The 19386-nt window shown below is 38.9% G+C and overlaps 1 protein-coding gene across 1 annotated transcript in view; it reads left to right on the top strand.

Moving 5' to 3' along the window:
- Positions 1 to 10395: 10395 nt before the first annotated feature.
- Positions 10396 to 19386, top strand: part of IL31RA (interleukin 31 receptor A) — a 30523-nt gene continuing 21532 nt past the window's right edge. Inside the window, exons 1-3 of the mRNA XM_015824255.1 lie at positions 10396 to 10509; positions 11672 to 11811; positions 17718 to 17860. Of these exons, the coding sequence (XP_015679741.1) occupies positions 11691 to 11811; positions 17718 to 17860 (264 nt within the window). The 5' untranslated portion in view covers positions 10396 to 10509; positions 11672 to 11690. The remainder of the gene's footprint in view (positions 10510 to 11671; positions 11812 to 17717; positions 17861 to 19386) is intronic.

Genomic DNA, 19386 nt, shown 5'->3' with positions numbered 1-19386 from the left:
AGGACTTGACAGTCTGACTCTATGTCCTCTTTTAATGAGAAGAGGAAGAGTATAATTCTGAAAAGGAAATGAAAGAAAGATCTTAAAGAATGGGGTTTAGCTCATTGGTTTAAGGATTAGACCCAAAGCCCAAAACATCCTAAGAGAAAGTCAAAAACCTTGGAAAAGTGTACACCCATCCATCCACACATCAGTCAGTTTCTTTTGTATATCCCGTGTAGTATCTTACTCATTTCATTCTTGTAGGTTGTCATTTTTAAATCCACTTTCAGATCAGTCTCAATCTTGCCAAAACTTATTCCTATTCCATAACATCTTTTAAAGACTATAGAGGCAGAAACTCTTAAAATTAATTTCTGAGTCTATTGAAAAATATTCTTCAATATGTTCTATGTTTATTTCTGGGTCTTGAGAAACACTGATATAGAAAGAACATTGCAGAACTTCTGATTTTCTTTTCTCAGGGTTTGTTCCTCTTTTGTGCCTAATTATTATTTTTCTTTGATTATGGGTTCTATCAATTTGTGTGAACCAATTATTGAACTGATTGGCCTATGATTTTCCTTGGGTTCCTTTTTGGTGTTACATTTGCTAATCTTCTGTTTTCTAACAGTCACAAGTCCCATACCTTTTTCTAGCAGGGCAGTAATGTCACCTCTGAATATTTGAATCTTACAATGGATGCCATCAGGACTTGGTGATTTCTCACAGTACAATCTCTGAAATGTCTTAGCACATATAACAATGGGCCCTATCCAACAAAATGAAATTTAATGTGGAGAAAAGCAAGGTTTTACAATTAGGCAGAAAAAAACAAAAGTACAAGTACAGATTAAGCTCAAAAACAGTAACTGAAAGGGACCTTGGACTCCTAGTGGATGATCACTTAAATATGAGCAGTGTGCAGCAGCAGCTAAAAAAGCTAATAATCCTTGGTTGTATAAACAGGCACAGAATCAAAATCATGTGAAGTGTCAGTACTGTTTTATAAAGCCTTAGTAAGGCCGCATCTGGAATATTGCATCCAGTTTTGGTCACCACATTACAAAAAAGATGTTGAGACTTTGGAAAAAGTGCAGAGAAGAGCAACTAAGTTGATTAAAGACCTGGAGACTAAAACATGAAAGAATGGTTGCAGGATTTGGATTTGGCTAGTCTAGTGAAAAGAAGGATTAGGGGGGACATGATAGCAGTATTCCAGTATTTGAGAGGCTTGTCACAAAGATGCTTTTCCAAAGCACCAGAGGGCAGGACAAGAAACAATGGATGGAAACGAATCAAGGAGAGAAGCCACCTGGAATTAAGGAGAAACTTCCTAACTGAGGACAATCAACCAGTGGAACATCTTGCCTTCAGATATTGTGAGTGCTTCATCACTGGAGGCTTTTCAGAAAAGACCGGACAGTCACTTTGTCTGAAATGGTATAGGGTTTCCTACTTGAGCAGGGGGTTGGGTTAGAAGGTCCAAGGTCCCTTCCAGCTCTATTTTGATTGATTGATCTCCCTTTGGTGAAGTGTCTGGAGCAGTGTTTCTCAACCTTGACCATTTTAAGGCATGTGGACTTCAACTCCCAGAATTCCACAGCCAGCAATGCTGGCTGTGGAATTCTGGGAGTTGAAGTCCACATGCCTTAAAATGGTCAAGGTTGAGAAACACTGGCTCTGGAGCCTCTGGACTTTTGCATGCAATGAGATACATTCGAGTCATTGCTGAGAACTTTCCCGGTCCGAAGACCCGTGAACTGAACGCCATCACAACAGGCCCGCCCATTGTGGGCAACGATGGTGAAAGACACCCCGATTTCCCCCGACGTTTTGTGACGGGAAGAAGCGGAAAAAACTAGCATGGGTGAGCCCAGAGGCGGGACTTCAGCCGTGGTTGAGAAAGCCTCATAGTTGAGGCTTAGTCATTTCGCCTGTCGGCTGAGAAAATTGAAGCGGCTCCTGCGGTGGCTGGAGGTGAGCAGTCGAGACCGGGACAGTACTGGTGGCCGGCTGACTATTCGGGCGCGGAGTGTGTGTGTGTGTGTGTGAGTGTGGGGATCTTTCACCCGAGTCTTGCAGTTTTCTTCGGCGTCCGGCAAGAGAAGCCGGTGGCCTCTCGCCCCCCGCTTGTGCGCCCCGAACTTTAATAGCGCGCAGCGAAACTGGCAAAAAACCCCCCCCGCCTTTGACTCTCAACTCTTCCAAACAATTCTTGCTCATTTCCTGCCTGTTGCTTAACGTCCCACCACCAGTCAGCCTTCTTCACCTTCCCCCCCCCCCCCGGTCTTTTCTTCCGATTCCCTTTTTTCGCAGGATCCCTTTCTGCATTTTTCTTCTGCTTCTTGCTCAAGTTCCCTCGAATTCAAGTCCCCTCGAATATAATCTCTTTCGGAGAAACGGAGCGTAATCTTGCTCCTTCAATCCCGGGCGCGTTACTTTTTCTCTCTTTTCCCCTTCGTTTACCTCAGGGGTTCCCAACCGAGGGTTCTCGCACCCCCTGGGGATGTGAGACGACATCCTAGGGGCAGGGGTAGGCAACCTTGGCTCTTTTATGACTCGTGGACTTCAACTCCCAGAATTCCTGAGCCAGCCGTGCTGGCTCAGGAATTCTGGGAGTTGAAGTCCACGAGTCATAAAAGAGCCAAGGTTGCCTACCCCTGTGACCTAGGGGGTGCGAAAACTTGGGTTTTCAAAATTATAGCGTATATGCATAATTCGTTGCCGTTATTTCGAACTGTTGTAAGGGGTGCGAGAATATATCAGAAGTGTTCTAGGGGTACGCGGTATAGAAAAGGTTGGGAACCGCTGGTTTACCTCCTCATGGACTCGGCCGAGAAAGCGTATTTCCAAAAGGTGCTCCAAGAAAGTTGAATTGTATTCTGGAAGCCTTGCATTTCTCCATCTGGGCGTTTAGCGAATTTAGGACAGCCTAGCTGTTTCTTTTAAAGGTGGGTTCTTGATGCATCTTCTGAGGAGGTGTATAAGAAACCTTCTGAAATCTTTTAAAATTGTAGTCCAAAATATAGTTTCAAAAATGAGACTGACCTCTAGCTTTGGTCTGAGTTGCCCAAGGTCTGCCTGCCTGCCTGCCTCTCTCTCTCTCTCTCTCTCTCTGTCTCTCCCTCCCCCCCTCCCTCCCTGTGTGTGTGTCTGTGTGTCCATCGGCCCATCCATCCCCCTTGGATTTTTCAGTTGGATGCATTCCACAAATTTGAAACTGGAATTCATTTGAGAAGAATTGGACGCTATTCTCATAATCTCTTCATGGGTGGGAATTTTGGGAATTAAAAGTAGTCCTTGACTTACAACCATTTGTGTAGTGACTTGGCATCATTGTAAAAACCCACTGGTGATATGATGAAAATTCGGGTACTTGGCAACTGACATGTATTAATGACATTCCCACTGTCCAGGGGTCACAGAAACTGTCATTTGTAACTTTCCCAGCTAGCTTCCAACAAGCAAAGTCAATGGCTGAAGCCTGATTCACTTAACAATTGCATGCTTCACTTAACAATTGCAGTGACTCTCTTAACAACTGCAGGAAAAAGCAAAATTCACTCAACAATTGCCTTGCTTAACAATGGAAATTTTGGGCTCCATTGTGGTCATAGGTTGAGGACTTTCTGCATAGTCCAACACATCTGGAGGCCCTTTGCGTAGAAGTAAGTGCTGTAAGAGATTCTATCTGAGGTTGTTTCCATATTCCATTAACTTGGCAATTCATTTTTGAAACAATTCAAATAATTTTAAGGCCATCCCACATCAACTCAAGAATCAACAAATAGGATATAGCATCCAGCATTTCCCAATCCTATTTATTTCAATAAAAAGCAGCATTTTTTAAAAAATGTTTACGTTCTCAAGAAGAATTTATTGGGAAAGATCTTTGAATTGCAGAGTGCACACTGACATTTAGTATTCTGTCCCACAGTTGGAGGGGAAAAGCATTTTATAAAGTCAATATAAATCTTATACTGTATATGCAATCATTTTTTCTGATTTTTTTTCTTTTTCTCTTTAAAAGTATTTATCCATCTACCAAAAATAGGTAGCAGAAGTGATAATTAGATTTGGAAGTTTATTACAATTATTTGATTAGTGTTAGACATATAAATAGGGCAAATATTTCAACACATATTTATATTAACTAATTACCCCACCCCAGTTGTGGGATTCAAATATGTGAACAACCAGTTCTCTATGGGGATGCCGCTTCTGGAAGTCCGTTCTGGGCCTGGACAACAAAAAATTAGCTACTGGTTGTGCAAATCGGCTGAATCCCACCACTCACCCTCTGCCAGCAGAGACTTATAAAACAAGTGACAGCACAGACTTTTGCCATATCAACCAAGATACAAAGTTAGCTCAAGCAAACCTCAGCCTCCTATGAGAGAGTTTCCTTCAAATAGGGCTTAAAGTTGAGGCACGAGATTCCCTTAAAAAAAAGAGCACAACTGTGGAATCTGCTTGACCCAGCACAAAGATATCCCGCTGATGATTTGTGGAGGACATAATGCAGAACGTTGTCCCCAATCCAATCCCAGTCCACCACAAAAGCAGCTTCTACCCATCTTTTCCTGCTTGGCTTCCAAAGGAATGTTTTTCCTTTTGGCTGACACAACCCAGGTCCAACAGCCTGCAGTGTAGCCTTTGGAGATCAGCTTGACCTGTCCTGCCCCAGTTGTTCCTGAAGGTCCTATGTCGAGCACAACCCCTGGTCCCTGCCATTGATTTTTCACAGCCAAAAGGAGAGCCAGGGACTTCCACTAGGTAAAAAGTTATCCTTCCCATTTCTCTGGGCAAGCCCTGGGTGGCAAAAGAAATAGGAATATAAGTGGTTCACAGTTCTTCCAGAGAGACAAACAAACAAACAAACAAACAAAAAGCACTCTCACTTCCCCAGGATAAAGCAGGGGCAGCTTTACAGCTGAGGTCCCACAACAGAATCTTGAGCTAAGGATGCCCACCCCCTCATAGCTTATTCTTTGTAACTTTGGGGAAGTAGGTCTTTGTACTAGAAATAAAGAATGTTTGGGGATTTTTCTAAAGTTTTCCACGTACTGAAAAGAGTATAAGATTAGCTCTATGTCTGAACTTGGTAGCTAAAAAACAATTCTTTCTAGCTAGCAGAAATATAATAAAAGTCATATGAGTTTTACATATTTCTTTTTCACTAAAACACTTGTCCTTTTTTATACAGACAAAAGAATTAAAATTACTATTAGTTTAGAACAGTGTTTTTCAAACTTGGCAGCTTTAAAATGCGTATTTTCATTTTGGATGTGGAATTTGCTTTTTAAAACATATAATAATGTCTACAGATAGATGACTTTGGAGATTTCTTATATCTGATTTGAGTTCCTTTTAAGGTAAAATTACTGAATTGACGACTACAGTTAAATACTACAATTCTGTCCCCACAGTTCGAGTGTTGTAGTGCACTACACAGCGTTACATAGCACTGAAAAAAAGGTAACGACCGTTACCCCACCCACGTCAAAGTGGTACTACGTAGCCCGGACGTCCGACCGTGAAACTGTGGGGACACAATTCTCCTCTTAGAGTTATTTGAAAAGTTTCCATTTCCTAGATTCTTCATCTGCTGCTCTAATGGAGAAATATTTTATATTACAATTTTCTAACATAAAAATATATGCATAATAAAACATATTATTATTTGAGATAAACCACTTAGGTAACTTCTGCAGTGTTACCAAAGTACAATGCAAATAAGTTGAAATAATGTGGCACAATCTTACAATTGGCAAACCATGATTTGTTTTTATGTGGCAAATTAATATTATAATTTATGGTTCAGATATTACAAAGTAAAATCTGTAATAATTCTGATTTGAAATGATGGTTTAATGTAATAATTATAGCCATTGTACCATTTCTGGAAGAAACTGCATAATTAAGTAATTCAGAAGTCTTACACTGTATTAATATCAATTAATTTGGAGACAATAGAGCTTCTGAAAGATATGGAGAAAACTGCCTGAAAAAGAACAAAGGGACCAAGGCTTCTTAAGAGAAAATAAATAGTGTTTCCTGCATGTAGTTTCTGGGAAAAATCAGTCTCTATCAGAGTATTTATTTTTTTACTTGTGACTATAAACATCAGTATTACTCCAAAAACTGAAGGATATCGAAAACAAGGAAAGATTATTGTTAGCAATTGAAGCCACATAAAATGTGCTAATTGTTGGACAGAATTTCTGCTAGTTGCATTAATTGCATTAATTAAGTATGTTCTAATAACATATTGTGGAAAGAAAAGTCTTCATCCTGGTTCATCCAAGCCGTGGATAAATAAGCAACATGGCGACTGCTTTAGAAAGAAGGTAGCAGTTTATTGAAGAGCCAGACAGCAAGATGGTTCTGGCAGGAAAGAGGAGGGGAAAAAAGGGCTGAGTACATGTGGATAGTAGATTTTTATACCCCTCTCGAGTCTTTTGTTTAAAGTAGTTTCCTGTTCCTGTTTCAGGCTTTGTATTTCCTGTGTCATGTATTCTTATCTGAGTCTGGGTGTGCCTTTCTGGTATTCTTGTCATTGGTGGGTTAATCCTATTTATTATATATCCTGCTTCCCTGGTGCTAGGGCTAATGACTCCTAGAGTTTGGGTGGGGTATGCAGATTTTAGGTGTCTTTGTCTTCTCCTAGCTTCTAGCTACAACTTTCCTGATGGTTTACATTTGCATTTGTATAGAGCTGTCTTCTGCTTGGGACAGAGACTTGGGGACAGGGTTGGTTTCTGCTTTTAAAATCCTTTTGAGGAAATATATTTTTCTACCCTTTTAATATTTCCTTCTCTGGGGGGCTAACTTCCCACAATATCAAAAATCTATTTATTGATTTTGAAAGTATAAACTTTGAATGATCTCCAAAGCAGCTTGTGAAAGGCATTAAAAACAGTCACAAACTGAAACACCCTATCCACTTTTGCAGCTCCAGAACAATTTGCATGGGGCCTTCAAAGTTTAAAAAATCTGGAAGAAATAGCTCTCTTGTAGGATACAAGGTTCTTTATGATGTCTTTTGACACTTATCATATAGACAAGTTATATTGAGGAATGCCAGAGTCAATTTTCTTCCATTTCAAAGGACAAGTGTAACTATTAGGTCAGCCCCACAGGGGAGTACATGAAGACTAAATGAGGACTCATTGTAGATGAGGACTGAATGTGGAAAAAAGCTACTTTCGATACAGAAAGATTCATGTAAGCTGTGTTAAATCAAAGGTCTTGGGGGAAGATATCTGTTCTTTGTCATTATTAGATTCTTGCTGCCTCTGTTTCCCTTGGGCAGAATATTAAATAGTATGCCATATGCCAATAATAGCAATAGGACTTAGACTTATATTCTTCTCCACAGTGTTTTACAGCAGTCCCTGAATGGTTTACAGAGTCAGCACATTGTCCCCAACAATCTGGATCTTCATTTTACCAACCTCAGAAAGATGGAAAGCTGAATCAACCTTGAACTAGTCGGTATCAAACTCCTGGCTGTGGGCAGAGTTATCCTGTAATACTACATTCTAACCACTGTGCCACCAGGAAGGATATTTTTGACGTGATGTTATTACTATCCATGATGTAATTTATCATATGCACATATGTTGTAATATGTAATGAGGTGTGGCTTCTGTAAGAGGCCTGGTGCCTCTTGTGGCAGAAACTGGTCACTCTGCACTTTGTAAAGATAGACATGCGTATCAATAGATAGGAAGAACTGCCTGCCAAAGAGCAGCGCTTTAATTTGCAGTCAGTTGATCTGCTTGTTTCTAATTGTGTAATTTTTTAAAAAAATTCCACTTAAGACTGTGGGTTCTAGTCCTGTCTTAGGCATGAATGTCAGTTAGATGACTGTAAGCCAGTCATTCAATTAGGTATATTCACTGTCTTGAGTTATTTATAAAAAAAATAAAGGATAAAAAATATCTAAACATGTCAATCAAGAAATAAAATCAGAAATTCTGCTTTCAGATAAGAAGTCAGCAACCACGAGAATATCCTGATTTTAGCTATGTATATAATTAAATCTAATGTTAGCTAATGACTCACCTATAGAATAATAGGTGAAAGACCAGAGGACCTACCACAAGTTGTATTCCTGTGAAGAAAAAGATCAATTCATAATCATAGTTCTTTTTCAGTTCCTGGCCTTGAAATACATGGTATTAGTAACAAATTATTCTCTTGCAGAAAAGTGAGGCACAATATTTACTTTTCTTTTCCACTTACCATAATTGGAAATTCAGTTAAGATCATTCTACTTAAACTACTTGACTTTCATTCTGATATTTAATTGTACTTAATACAATACTGTATGTGGTAAATATTACAGGAGAATTATTCCAACCTATGAACAAGACATTTTTGGAAGGGGGGATTAGAACAATTGTGGTGTATTGTATGTATATAGAATACTATCTTATGTTTTATGTGATTGTTATAAATGCTTGGGTTTTAGAATTCAATAGGCAGAGAACTACTAACATTTTCTACAAAAGAATCTAACAAGAAAACCTTACATTTTATTACAGAATGTTCAGCTTTCACAAAATGAATCAAATTAAAGCATTCCTATCTTTTCTTTGGAACTTGACAATACTTTGCAATTTCTGCTTAACTGGTAAGTTGAATCTTTTATATGTTTATTACTATTGGGTTGCAATGCTAAATAAATCTGGAGAAAACTATTACATTTGGTGATATTTAATTTTTGGAACTGTTAGGATCAGGTAGTATGAAAGTTGGTGGTATACCTTTCTAGTAGTGATTGAAGCTAACAACACAGGTGGTCCTTGACTTACAACCACTGTTGTGACTGGAATTCCAGTCATAAATCATTGCAGTCATAAGACGAGCCACCATATGGGCAGATCCAAATTTTTCAACCGTTTTTATGGCAGTTTTATGGCAGTCATAAGTGCAAAGTCACTCTCAAATAGACCTCACTTACGGACGGCCTTGTGTAACAAATGTTCAAAGCTACAATACTGCTGAAAAAAAATTAATTTCACAACCAAGGCCTTATCAGTCACATGTTCACCATTACAGTCAGTGTGTGTTGTCCTGTGCCTGATGTGGTCTTTTTCTCCCATCCTCACTTGCAGAGTGGAGAGATTGCTTAAACGCTGATGGTTTCCTGAGTTGTTTTTCTTTGCAGCCTGACACTTCCCCCAAAAGTTTCCAACTACAGATTAATAAGCTCAACTCTGTGACCTTAGTTAGCCACCCTTGTACCTGTAATTGACAAGATTATTTGGTTTTGTCTGCCTTCTAAGTGGCTTGGAGACATTCAGTAGGCGAACAGTGAGCCCTAGCATTCCTTTGGATGTGTATTTACCATTGTGTGCCTGCTTACTTTTTTGTAACCCCTTCCTGTCAAACGAATGTAAATGCAGGCATTAATTCTCCTCTGGCTAATTATCCCAGTATCCAGGTGAGCATTTCAAAGCAGTGTGTGGAAGGAAAGCCTAGTTGGGGATCAAGTGATTTTCCACTTGAGGACCAGTCACTAAGCAACTGAGTTGCAGATCCCAATTGAGGTTGCTAAACAAGGATTGCCTTAAACAATTTAAATCACTGTAATTTCACTTAACTGAATCTTTGCTAAAGACCAAGAATATTTTTGCTGTTTGGAATTTATTTCTTGGAGCTAACTGGGGTAGAAGGAAGATTTTCATTGACACAATGAAAAATGTTTTTCTGTGTGTATCCTTTGTAATGTATGTTCTTTATCCTCTTTAATGGAATGCAATTGAATCTTGATAGCCGAAGAAAAGTCAAAGCTGATTGATTTGGAACAATATTATTTCCCAGTAAAAACAATGGGATTATAGTAGGAGTTAAAAAAAGGTAGTCATATTTATTATAAACAGTTCTACCTTTAGAAATGAAAGGACCCAGTGTGAAGTAATGGTTAAACGCTAGCACTGAAGAGTCTTCCCTCAGTCATGGAAAGTGACTGAATGGCTTTGGGTCAGTCCTTTTCTCTAGTTCAACACACCTCACAGGTTATTGTTTGAAGATACAATGAAGAAAGCTCTCCATGAGAATACTTGTGCTTTTAGCATTTAAATCAGGGGTCCCCCAGTCCCAGTCCCTGATCCACTACCAGGCCTTGAGCCTTTCGGAACAGGGCCACAGAGGTGGCGGGCATCCCAACTTGTGCAAGCAGCAGGCAAGCGCACTCCATTTATGCGTGTGATGGGTGTGCATGCCTGCTGCTCACACAAATGGAGCTGCATGTCTGTATGCGTGGAACCATCCCCTTTCCCTCCCCCCAGTCTATAAAGTGAAAAAGGTTGGGGAACTCTGATTCAGATGACCATAAAGCAATAAAATTAAATAATGCCTCATAACAGCTTTTCTTTTGTTCCACTTAATTATAGCCTTGCCACAGAAACCTGAAAATATTTCTTGCTTTTATCATTACAATAACATTCTTAATTGTAGCTGGATTTCTGGAAGAGAAATACCCAATGATACAAACTGCGCTATTAGCACAGACGGGTAAGTGGCAATTGGATGGTGATCATTGGGGGGGGAGGGGAATCAACTGATGACTATCATATAGTGTAGGGATGATTCATTTGAGAGTTTGCGTTTTCTCTGTTTCTGCTGCCTGTCCTGTAAGGTCAAACAGAATTGGCATGCTCCAAGTCCCATCCATTAAGCAATGTCATCTGATGAGACTCAGGAGGTGCATCTTCTGTCAGAGAGGGTGCTTTATGGAACACATCTTCCCAGAGATGTGAAGATCTGAAACCTGCTGTCCTTTAACTGTTCCTTGGAGACCTGACTCTTTTCCCAGACTTTAGGCTGGCATGGATGTAGACTTCCTCTGGGAGGACTGTATGGGTTTTAGCAGATGTTTGTTCCCCTGGAATGATCATCTTTCTTTTATTGGCTCTTATCCAGCCTGCCACTGTAGCCAGACATGGCTCCGAGTTTTGCACAGCCTGCTACTGTACATATAATACAATTTTGCTTCGGTTAGAGAAATGTCTGGTGCAGGAACCTTCCACTCTCCACATGGAACTATTGGTGGAGTCGCACTTATCTCTTACGAGAGAAGATGCCAGAGGATACAAATTCTGAGGGAAGCCAGACAAAATGCCTACTTAAGAAATAGAACTTCTTGTGTGTAATAATGCACTCAGGAAGACACTCCTCATGAATTAAACATATCTGATAATCAGAAGATGAATCTTGAACTCTTCAATTCCTGTTTGCTCAATTAGCATCCTCACTAATGTTCCGTGCTGGTCTTGCTTCACTTTGGATCCTGCTACAGTGTTGGCCATATTGTATTTGGCTTTGTTTAGAACTTTGGTTTTTTTTATAACCAACAGCAATTCTGTCTTAAGCAAAATGACACAATTTTTAGTTACAACATCTGCTTTGGCCTTAGCAGATTTGGGGGCATATTACTTTTTATGGGAGAAAAAGCCTTTATTTATTTGAAATGGAATGAAAACTTTACCATGGAGTTTTGTCACATCAGTAAACACAGGGCAAAATTTGCCTTTTTTCCCCCTAAATTGTGTCAAGTCTAAAATGTTCAATGATGGTTTCAAAATAAAATTCTTGATCTTTGATTTTTTTTAATTAACATTTTTTATAACAATCATCTACTTTTCTTTACGCATGTCCGCAATGGGGAAATTGTAAGGAAGGACAAACCTGGTAAAATGAAAGATGGTTCGTGTATAGTAGAAAACATTTTATCTGTGGGTTATGTCACACAAGTCAAAGTACCACTGTTTGGAGAAGAAGGATTCAATGTGATTCCCCAATATAAGAAATACACAGGTAAGTCAACTCTTGGCTTAATAGTAGATTTATTTATGAGAGGACCTTGGTACTCTTTGAGGTGGGTTGTTTTGTTGTTTTATTGCCCAAACTAGGTAACATCATTAGTGCTAGTAAGGAATAAGGTTTGCTCTTGGTTTGTATTCCAATGACTTACCCTGTCAGTATTAGTGAGAGTGGTCTTGGCAGTTTTTTGATTGGGTTGTTTACAGTTAGTTTGTTTGTAGTTCCTTGACTGCACTATTGTTTACTTTTTGATTGTTGGTCTGATGTTAATCTTGGAAATTATCTATGCTCATTGGGGTTGATCGCTGGTGGAGAAATGTTTTGGTCTTTTTGTTCCCTTTTTGACTTGTTGACTGTCTCTTTTACACAGTATGTAGAAATTGTTTATGTCTATATTTCTATTGGTGACTAATTTGTCAGAATGACAGGCTTCTAGCATTCTCTAGCATTTTTGAACTTGGCTTGGTATAGAATGGTCACAGTTAACCAGTTGAAACTATGGTTAAGTCTATCCGTATGTTGTGAAATTAAAGAGTTTTCATCATGTCTTCTGTTTACTAGTTGGTGTTCATGGATGTGTTCTGCTAGTCTTCTGCCTGTTGTCCTATGTAGTGACTATTGCAGTCATTGAGCCTCCACGCTATCAGCCCCTTCTACCACAAAGATCCTGCAGGAGAAGGGCAGTGTGGACAACCGTGGGATCTGGCAGGGTGAGAGCTGTGAACCATAAACACAAAGCTTTCGCTGTGTCCCTGCATAACAGATACAGTGCCCTTGCTGACCTTAATAGGGACATTGAGGAGACAGATCAAGGTAGTTGTGATGATAACTCAAATAAGGAGGGGATCGTGGTCCGAGATGAAGAACTTGTTTTTGACAGGGAGAAGTGTGAATCAGGTATTACACATCAGTCATGCAAGAAGAGCAAGGCATCCAAAAAGAGAAGCCACCTTCTGGTTGGTGATTCAGTTATAAGGGATGTAAATTTAGGAAAGGACAGAGAGGTTTCGAAAGAGGTCAGGTATTTGCAGAGAAAAGAAAATTTGGATTCTTGGTCATCATTCTTGGTCATCATGAAAAACCAGAGATTTATAGAAAGAACCTATCAAGAAAAAAATAAATACTTTTCAAGAGGAGACATATGATATGTTGCAACTAATTCAAATAACAATGATTTCAAACCACAAAGAAATCCAAAATAATTTTGAACATATAAACCAATTCATCTCCAATTTAACTTTACAACAAAAAAAATCCCAGGAAACAACAACAGAGAAGGAACAGATAAAACAGACAACTGAATACAAATTTGAGGATAGAGACTTAAAGATGGAACCTAACAAAACAAAGAAGTATAATTTAACCCAAGTGGAAAACAATTTACAAGAAATACTGGATTTGGAAAAGACAACTTATACTTTAACACCACAAAACAAATTTGAGGATAAGAAAAAATATTGGACAAAATGGACTGCAGAGATACCAGGAAAAACACTAGAACTGGAGAGACAAAAAATGATAAGAGAAGCAGAGAGAAAAAGAAAGAAAAAGATTTTCAAGAAAAATGAATGGGCAAATGCCTCTCACAAAGATATTGTACTTGACTTACTTTTATATCCACAGTAACACCCAGGGCTTTTTTTTGTCATAGTACGCCCAGAACGGAGTTCCGGCACCTTTTTTCGATGGAACCTTGTAGGCTAGGCAAGGCAGGTTGTATGACGTGTGTGAGTTCCGGCACCTTTTTTTTTTTTTTTTTTTTACAAAAAAAGCACTGCCTACAAGAATATGGAAAGATTCTTTGACTCAGCAGAACATATTGATTAAGAAAAATACTGGACAAAAGAAAAAGTTTAAAGTGAAAATTAAAAAAATAGACAATGGGGCCTATCAGAGAAAATATTTAAATAAGAAACACCTGTTCGGATATGGTTAAAGAAATAGAAAAATTTTGGATGTGAATTTGACTTTAAGAGGGAAGAGCCCCTCAAGTAACATAGTACTTTCTTTTTCTTCTTTTTTTATTTTATTTGTTGATATGAGTAATATAAAAGAGTTGGAATGGCTTATATAAAGGAAATGTTTTAGATATCTAAAGGTGATTAACTTAAGAAAATTACAATGATAGGTGATAATAATAAATATGATTACTATATCTATTATTGTTGTTTAAATATATGTACCCAGACAATATGCTGTTTGCTAAATATCGAAAATGTTAACTGGGAAAACCCCAGCCCTAACCCCAACCCTGACCCCAACCCTAACCTAATCCCCAATCCCAACCCTGACCCCATTCTACCCTTAACCTCATAAAAACTAATAACACTTTTTTTAAAAAAGAAAGAAAAGAAAATTACAATGGATTAAAAAATGTTTTGAATAAGAATTAAAAGACTAGAGGACTAGATTTATTAAATGGAATATTTAAAGATTAAATATATGTTTAATTATGGTAAAAAGAACAAAAAAAATGGAAATAAATATTATTAGCTTATAGGAAATAGGGATTTTAAGTAGCATGCTATCTTTTTATTTTTTTTAATTCTTTTTTCTTTTTTTAGTCTTAATTATTCCTTAAGAAAGGTAAAAGTATTGGGTTGGCTTACATGAGAAAAAATAGACTGAAATATTTAAATGTAATTAACTTTGAGAAAATCTTAACCAGTAAGAATGTTTTGAACATCGTAGGAAAAACAAATGTAAACAAGAACTGTAAACAGGATCTATGATGAGACAACCAGAATGACAACCATTCTGGCAGACCGGCCATACTCCACGTGTGGTCCTCAATGGAACTAAATCTACATGGAGAGAAGTGTGCAGTGCGGTGCCCCAGGGCTCTGTTCTGGGCCCAGTACTCTTCAACATCTTCATCAATGATTTGGATGAGGCGATTGATGGGGAACATATCAAATTTGCAGATGACACTAACCTGGCAGGAATAGCCAACATTCCAGAAGATAGGCCTAAGATACAGAAGGATCTTGACAAACTTGAACATTGGGGTCTATCTAACAAAATGAAATTCAGTGGTGAAAAAAGTAAAGTTCTACATTTAGGCAAGAAAAACCAAATGTACAGGTATAGTATAGGTCAGTGATGGCGAACCTTTTAGAGACCGAGTGCCCAAACTGCAATCCAAAACCCACTTATGCATCGTCGAGTGCCAGGTGGGTGTGGCCCATTGGGTGGGTGTGCCCCTTGGGTGGGTGTGGCCCATTGGGTGGGCGTGGCTGCGGTGGTAACGGTAGACTGGGTGGGACTAAAAAGTTCAATCAATTCCAACTTTGCAAGATCTTTTTTTTTCCCTGCAAGAAGTTGAAATTGACTGATTGAACCTATATTTTTTTTTTGCACATGGCGGCGGAGGCCTAAAGTGAAAAGGTTTTATAAAACCCAGCTGAAGGCCTAGGACTGGGGCAACGGCGCACGTGCCCACAGAGAGGGCTCTGAGTGCCGCCTCTGGCACCCGTGCCATAGGTTCGCCACCACTGGTATAGGTGGTACCTTGCTCAATAGTAGTAACTGTAAGAGGGATCTTGGAGTCCTAATGGACAATCACTTAAATATGAGCCAGCAGTGTGCTGTAGCTGCCAAAAAAGCAACACAGTGCTAGTCTGCATTAACAGAGGGATAGAATTAAGATCATGTGAACTGTTAATACCACTTTACAATGCCTTGGTAAGGCCACACTTGGAATACTGCATCCAGTTTTGGTCACCACGATGTAAAAAAGATGTTGAGACTCTAGAAAGAGTACAGAGAAGAGCAACAAAGATGATTAGGGGACTGGAAGTTAAAACATATAACGAATGGTTACTGGAATTGGGTATGTCTAGTTTAATGAAGAGAAGGACGAGGGGGGACATGATAGCAGTGTTCCAATATCTCAGGGTTTGCCACAAAGAAGAGGGAGTCAAGCTATTCTCCAAAGTGCCTGAAGGCAGGACAAGAAGCAATGGATGGAAACTAACTAAAGAGAGAAGCAACCTAGAACTGAGGAGAAATTTCCTGACAGTTAGAACAATTAATCAGTGGAACAACCTGCCTCCAGAACTGCTCCAACACTGGAAGTTTTTAATAAGAGACTAGACAGCCATTTGTCTGAAATGGTATAGGGTTTCCTACCTGAGCAGGGTGTTGAACTAGATGACCTCCAAGGTCCTTTCCAACTTTATTATTATTATTATTATTATTATTATTATTATTATTATTATTATTATTATTATTATTATTATTATTATTATTATTATTATTATTATTATTATTATTATTATTATTACATTGTATGTTGTAGATGACTCCTGTTTATTCTTCTGGGGCTGCTGAGTGTTTTGCTTTACTTAGGATGTTTTGGAGGGTTTTAGTTGGCTTGTGTGCTATGCTGCTTCCATGTGGTTGTAATACTCTGTTGGTGGTTTCTGAGACGTTTTTGATGTATGGCAGTGTTGGTTGTGCTACATTGGGTTGAGTGGCCTGGAATTTTGTGATGAAGTTGCATGGATATCCATTTTGTTGGAAGATATTGTATAGTTGCTCTGTTTACTTTTTCTGTTGTTCATGATTGCTGTAGTATGTTTGTGCTTGTTTAAATAAAGTTCGTACACAACTTTTCTTATAGGAGGTTGTGTTACTTCTTTGGTAATGGAGCACTTGATTGGTATGGGTAGTTTTTCATACATTTGTGCTTGTGGTTTACCATTGCAGATCAGGATATCCAGGAAGGGTAGTGAGTTTTTTTTTCTTCTTCTCTGGTAAACTGGAATCCTTTGAAGATGTTGTTGATGGTTTTGTGGGGTTTCTCTAATTGGTCCTTTTTTTATTATGGTGAAGGTGTTGTCTATATATCAGATCCATATTTTGGATTGTATTTGTATTTGTATTGGAATTCTATCGCTTCCAGACATTGAATTATGACCTCAGCTATGAGTTCTGAAAGCAGTGATCCCATAGATGTCATTTGTTGATACATTTGCCCATCAGATTGGAAGTATGCGATTAGGCAGAGATAAATTTATAATCTTGGGTGTTTCAATCTGGACAGACTTAACTATAGTTTCAACTGGAAAACTGTGACCATCCTAAAGCCAAGTTCAAAAATGCTAGAGAATTTCTAGAAGCCTGGCACTCTGACAAATTAGCCATTGATAGACACATAGACATAAACAGTATCTACTTACTGGGGAGGTGGGTAGGACTAGAAGACTGCCAAGATCCCTTCCAACCCTATTAATCTATGTTCGATGTTCTAAGTTGCTGTGCCTCAGTTAAGTTTTTAATTTATTGACAGAATACAGATATCATGTTCAAAATATGTCAAAAGTATTTTTGCTATGTCCCTATAGAAGGATTTGATAGCTAGGGAACAGCAAGAACTTTTTTAATAACTGTGAAATGAATGAGTTGATGCAACAGCCTGTACAAAAGGAATCTGAGATGCAAGATTTGCCTCTTTGGTATCAGCATCATCTGCCCATTCAAATGACATAGAGTTTATATTGCAACACGCCACCCACAGTCTTGCCAATTTTTACTTTACCATTTTCTGGAGTTGCTGCTGGGATGAAGTATTATAATTCATTCCTGGATATCTGTGCCCTCAGTTGGTTTCTAAAACTCTTGAGTGGAAATTAACTATGGATTTAAATGGGTTTTCTCTAAGGATATCTGGAATACTGGGCAGAACACAGATAAAATTATTGCAGTCTTTAGCTGAAACAGCTTTGTATTAGATGAATTTGGTCACTTTGTATAACACTTAGGAATGATTGCTACATACTCTGGGTTTCTTGTCTACTGGTAGTCATTTCACCCTAAATGTTCTATCACTAACGTAGTTAAATTATAAAATTGTACATTAACTTCTGAAAGTTTATCAGCTCATTTTTCAATTCTAGTGAAACCTGGTCCTCCTCAAATAATGAAAGTGGAAGGGATGAAGGAAATGCTAAGAGTTCACTTGAGAAAAAAACCAGAAGAACCAAATTGGGATCCTTTTATGTGCCAGATTCAATACCAAGCCACAGCAAAAAACATTTCAGTAAGACAAATTTTAATTGATATAAATTTTAACAAATCAATTAAAATAGAATAAGAAGTTTCTTAAATGATGACAGAAATAAGTCGTTCCTTACAGTAAATGATGGCATTGAAAACGAGGCTCCCAGGTGTTTTAATTTCATCCCCAAGTGAGAATAAAGATAGTGATGTCCTGAACAAGCCTAATGAGGTGATGTATGTATTTCCATCATTTTGCATCATAATATCTGACACAAGTGTATCATGATGAATATGTTAGTATTTCTCTCCTTTTCCCCTCTGGACTTTTAAAAGAAGATCAGCTTTCAAATATTAGATAAGGAGACATTCAGTGTTTAGAATTTGTGATATGGCAATAGGCTTGTGGTAGTAAGCTGGAAACTAGAATATCATAGAATATAAAGGTAGGGACTGACCTTGGAAATTATATAGCCCAACTGTCAGCCCAGTGCAGGAATCCATTATTAGACCATCCCCATGAGATGGCCATCCAGTTTCTATTCAAACACCTTTAGGAAACGTTTCCTGATATCTATCTGTAATTTAAATCCATTTTTACTATCTTGTTTCTTGGAATAATTCTGAATAATTCTGCTACATCTTATATACATAATATTGCTCGAGATACTTGAAAACAGTTGCCATGTCTGCTTGCAGTTTTCTCCTCCCTAAGAAATTCTACCCATTGCCTCCAACTGATTCTCATCATGATTACTCCCCACAGGGTATGTTACAGTTGGTTAGTGTCTAACTTAAAATGTGGTACCTAGAACCAGACTCAGTATTTTGAGTGTGGTCCGATCAGTCCAGAATAGAGAGAAATAGTAACTTCACCTGTTTATTTAGTTTAGGATTGAATTTGTTTTTTTTTTTACAAATGAATCGCGACTTTGTCTTATGTTCAGCTTGTAATCTTCCAAGGACCCAGATCTTTATTCTGAATACTAGTGCCCAGTATATTCCCTTCCATTCCTATATTAAAGTCTTTAATTTTTCAATCAAAATGTAAAAATGGATCCAAAATTTCCCTGCTGAAATTTTTCTTGATGTCTTTGGAGAGGCCTAGTGAGGCCTAGTGAAGCCCGGCCTGGTGGCCTAGCGGCCAGGAAGATCTGCGCCCCGACACGGCCTGGAAGATCTGCGGCCAGGAAGATCTGCAGCCTGACGCGGCGGTGGCTTAGCGGCCCGACGCGATGGCGGCCTGACGGCCCGACGCAGTGGCGGCCTAGTGGCCCAACGCGGTGGCGGCTCGGCGGTCCGAGGAAGATCTGTGACCCGGGGCTTTGGCGATCTAGCAGCCCGACGCGATGGCGGCGTATTTCCCTCCCTTTTTATGGGTTCAAAGACCTGGGAATTATACCGCCTTTCCTCAATCCATCTTGCCCCGATTGAGATTGCCACCACGAGGACTTTCTCCCCTCCCCTACTTTGCTGATGGACCTCCGATACGACTGTGGACTGTATTCGAGGAGGGAACTGCTGGCCCTGCGCGACTCCCCCATCGCGCAGGCATGGCCCAATACCATT

This window comes from Protobothrops mucrosquamatus, unplaced genomic scaffold (assembly GCF_001527695.2).
Source record: "Protobothrops mucrosquamatus isolate PMUCROS unplaced genomic scaffold, P.Mucros_1.0 scaffold2172, whole genome shotgun sequence".
In the NCBI taxonomy this organism is placed as follows: domain Eukaryota; kingdom Metazoa; phylum Chordata; class Lepidosauria; order Squamata; family Viperidae; genus Protobothrops; species Protobothrops mucrosquamatus.
This window is presented reverse-complemented; position numbering and strand designations above follow the sequence as displayed.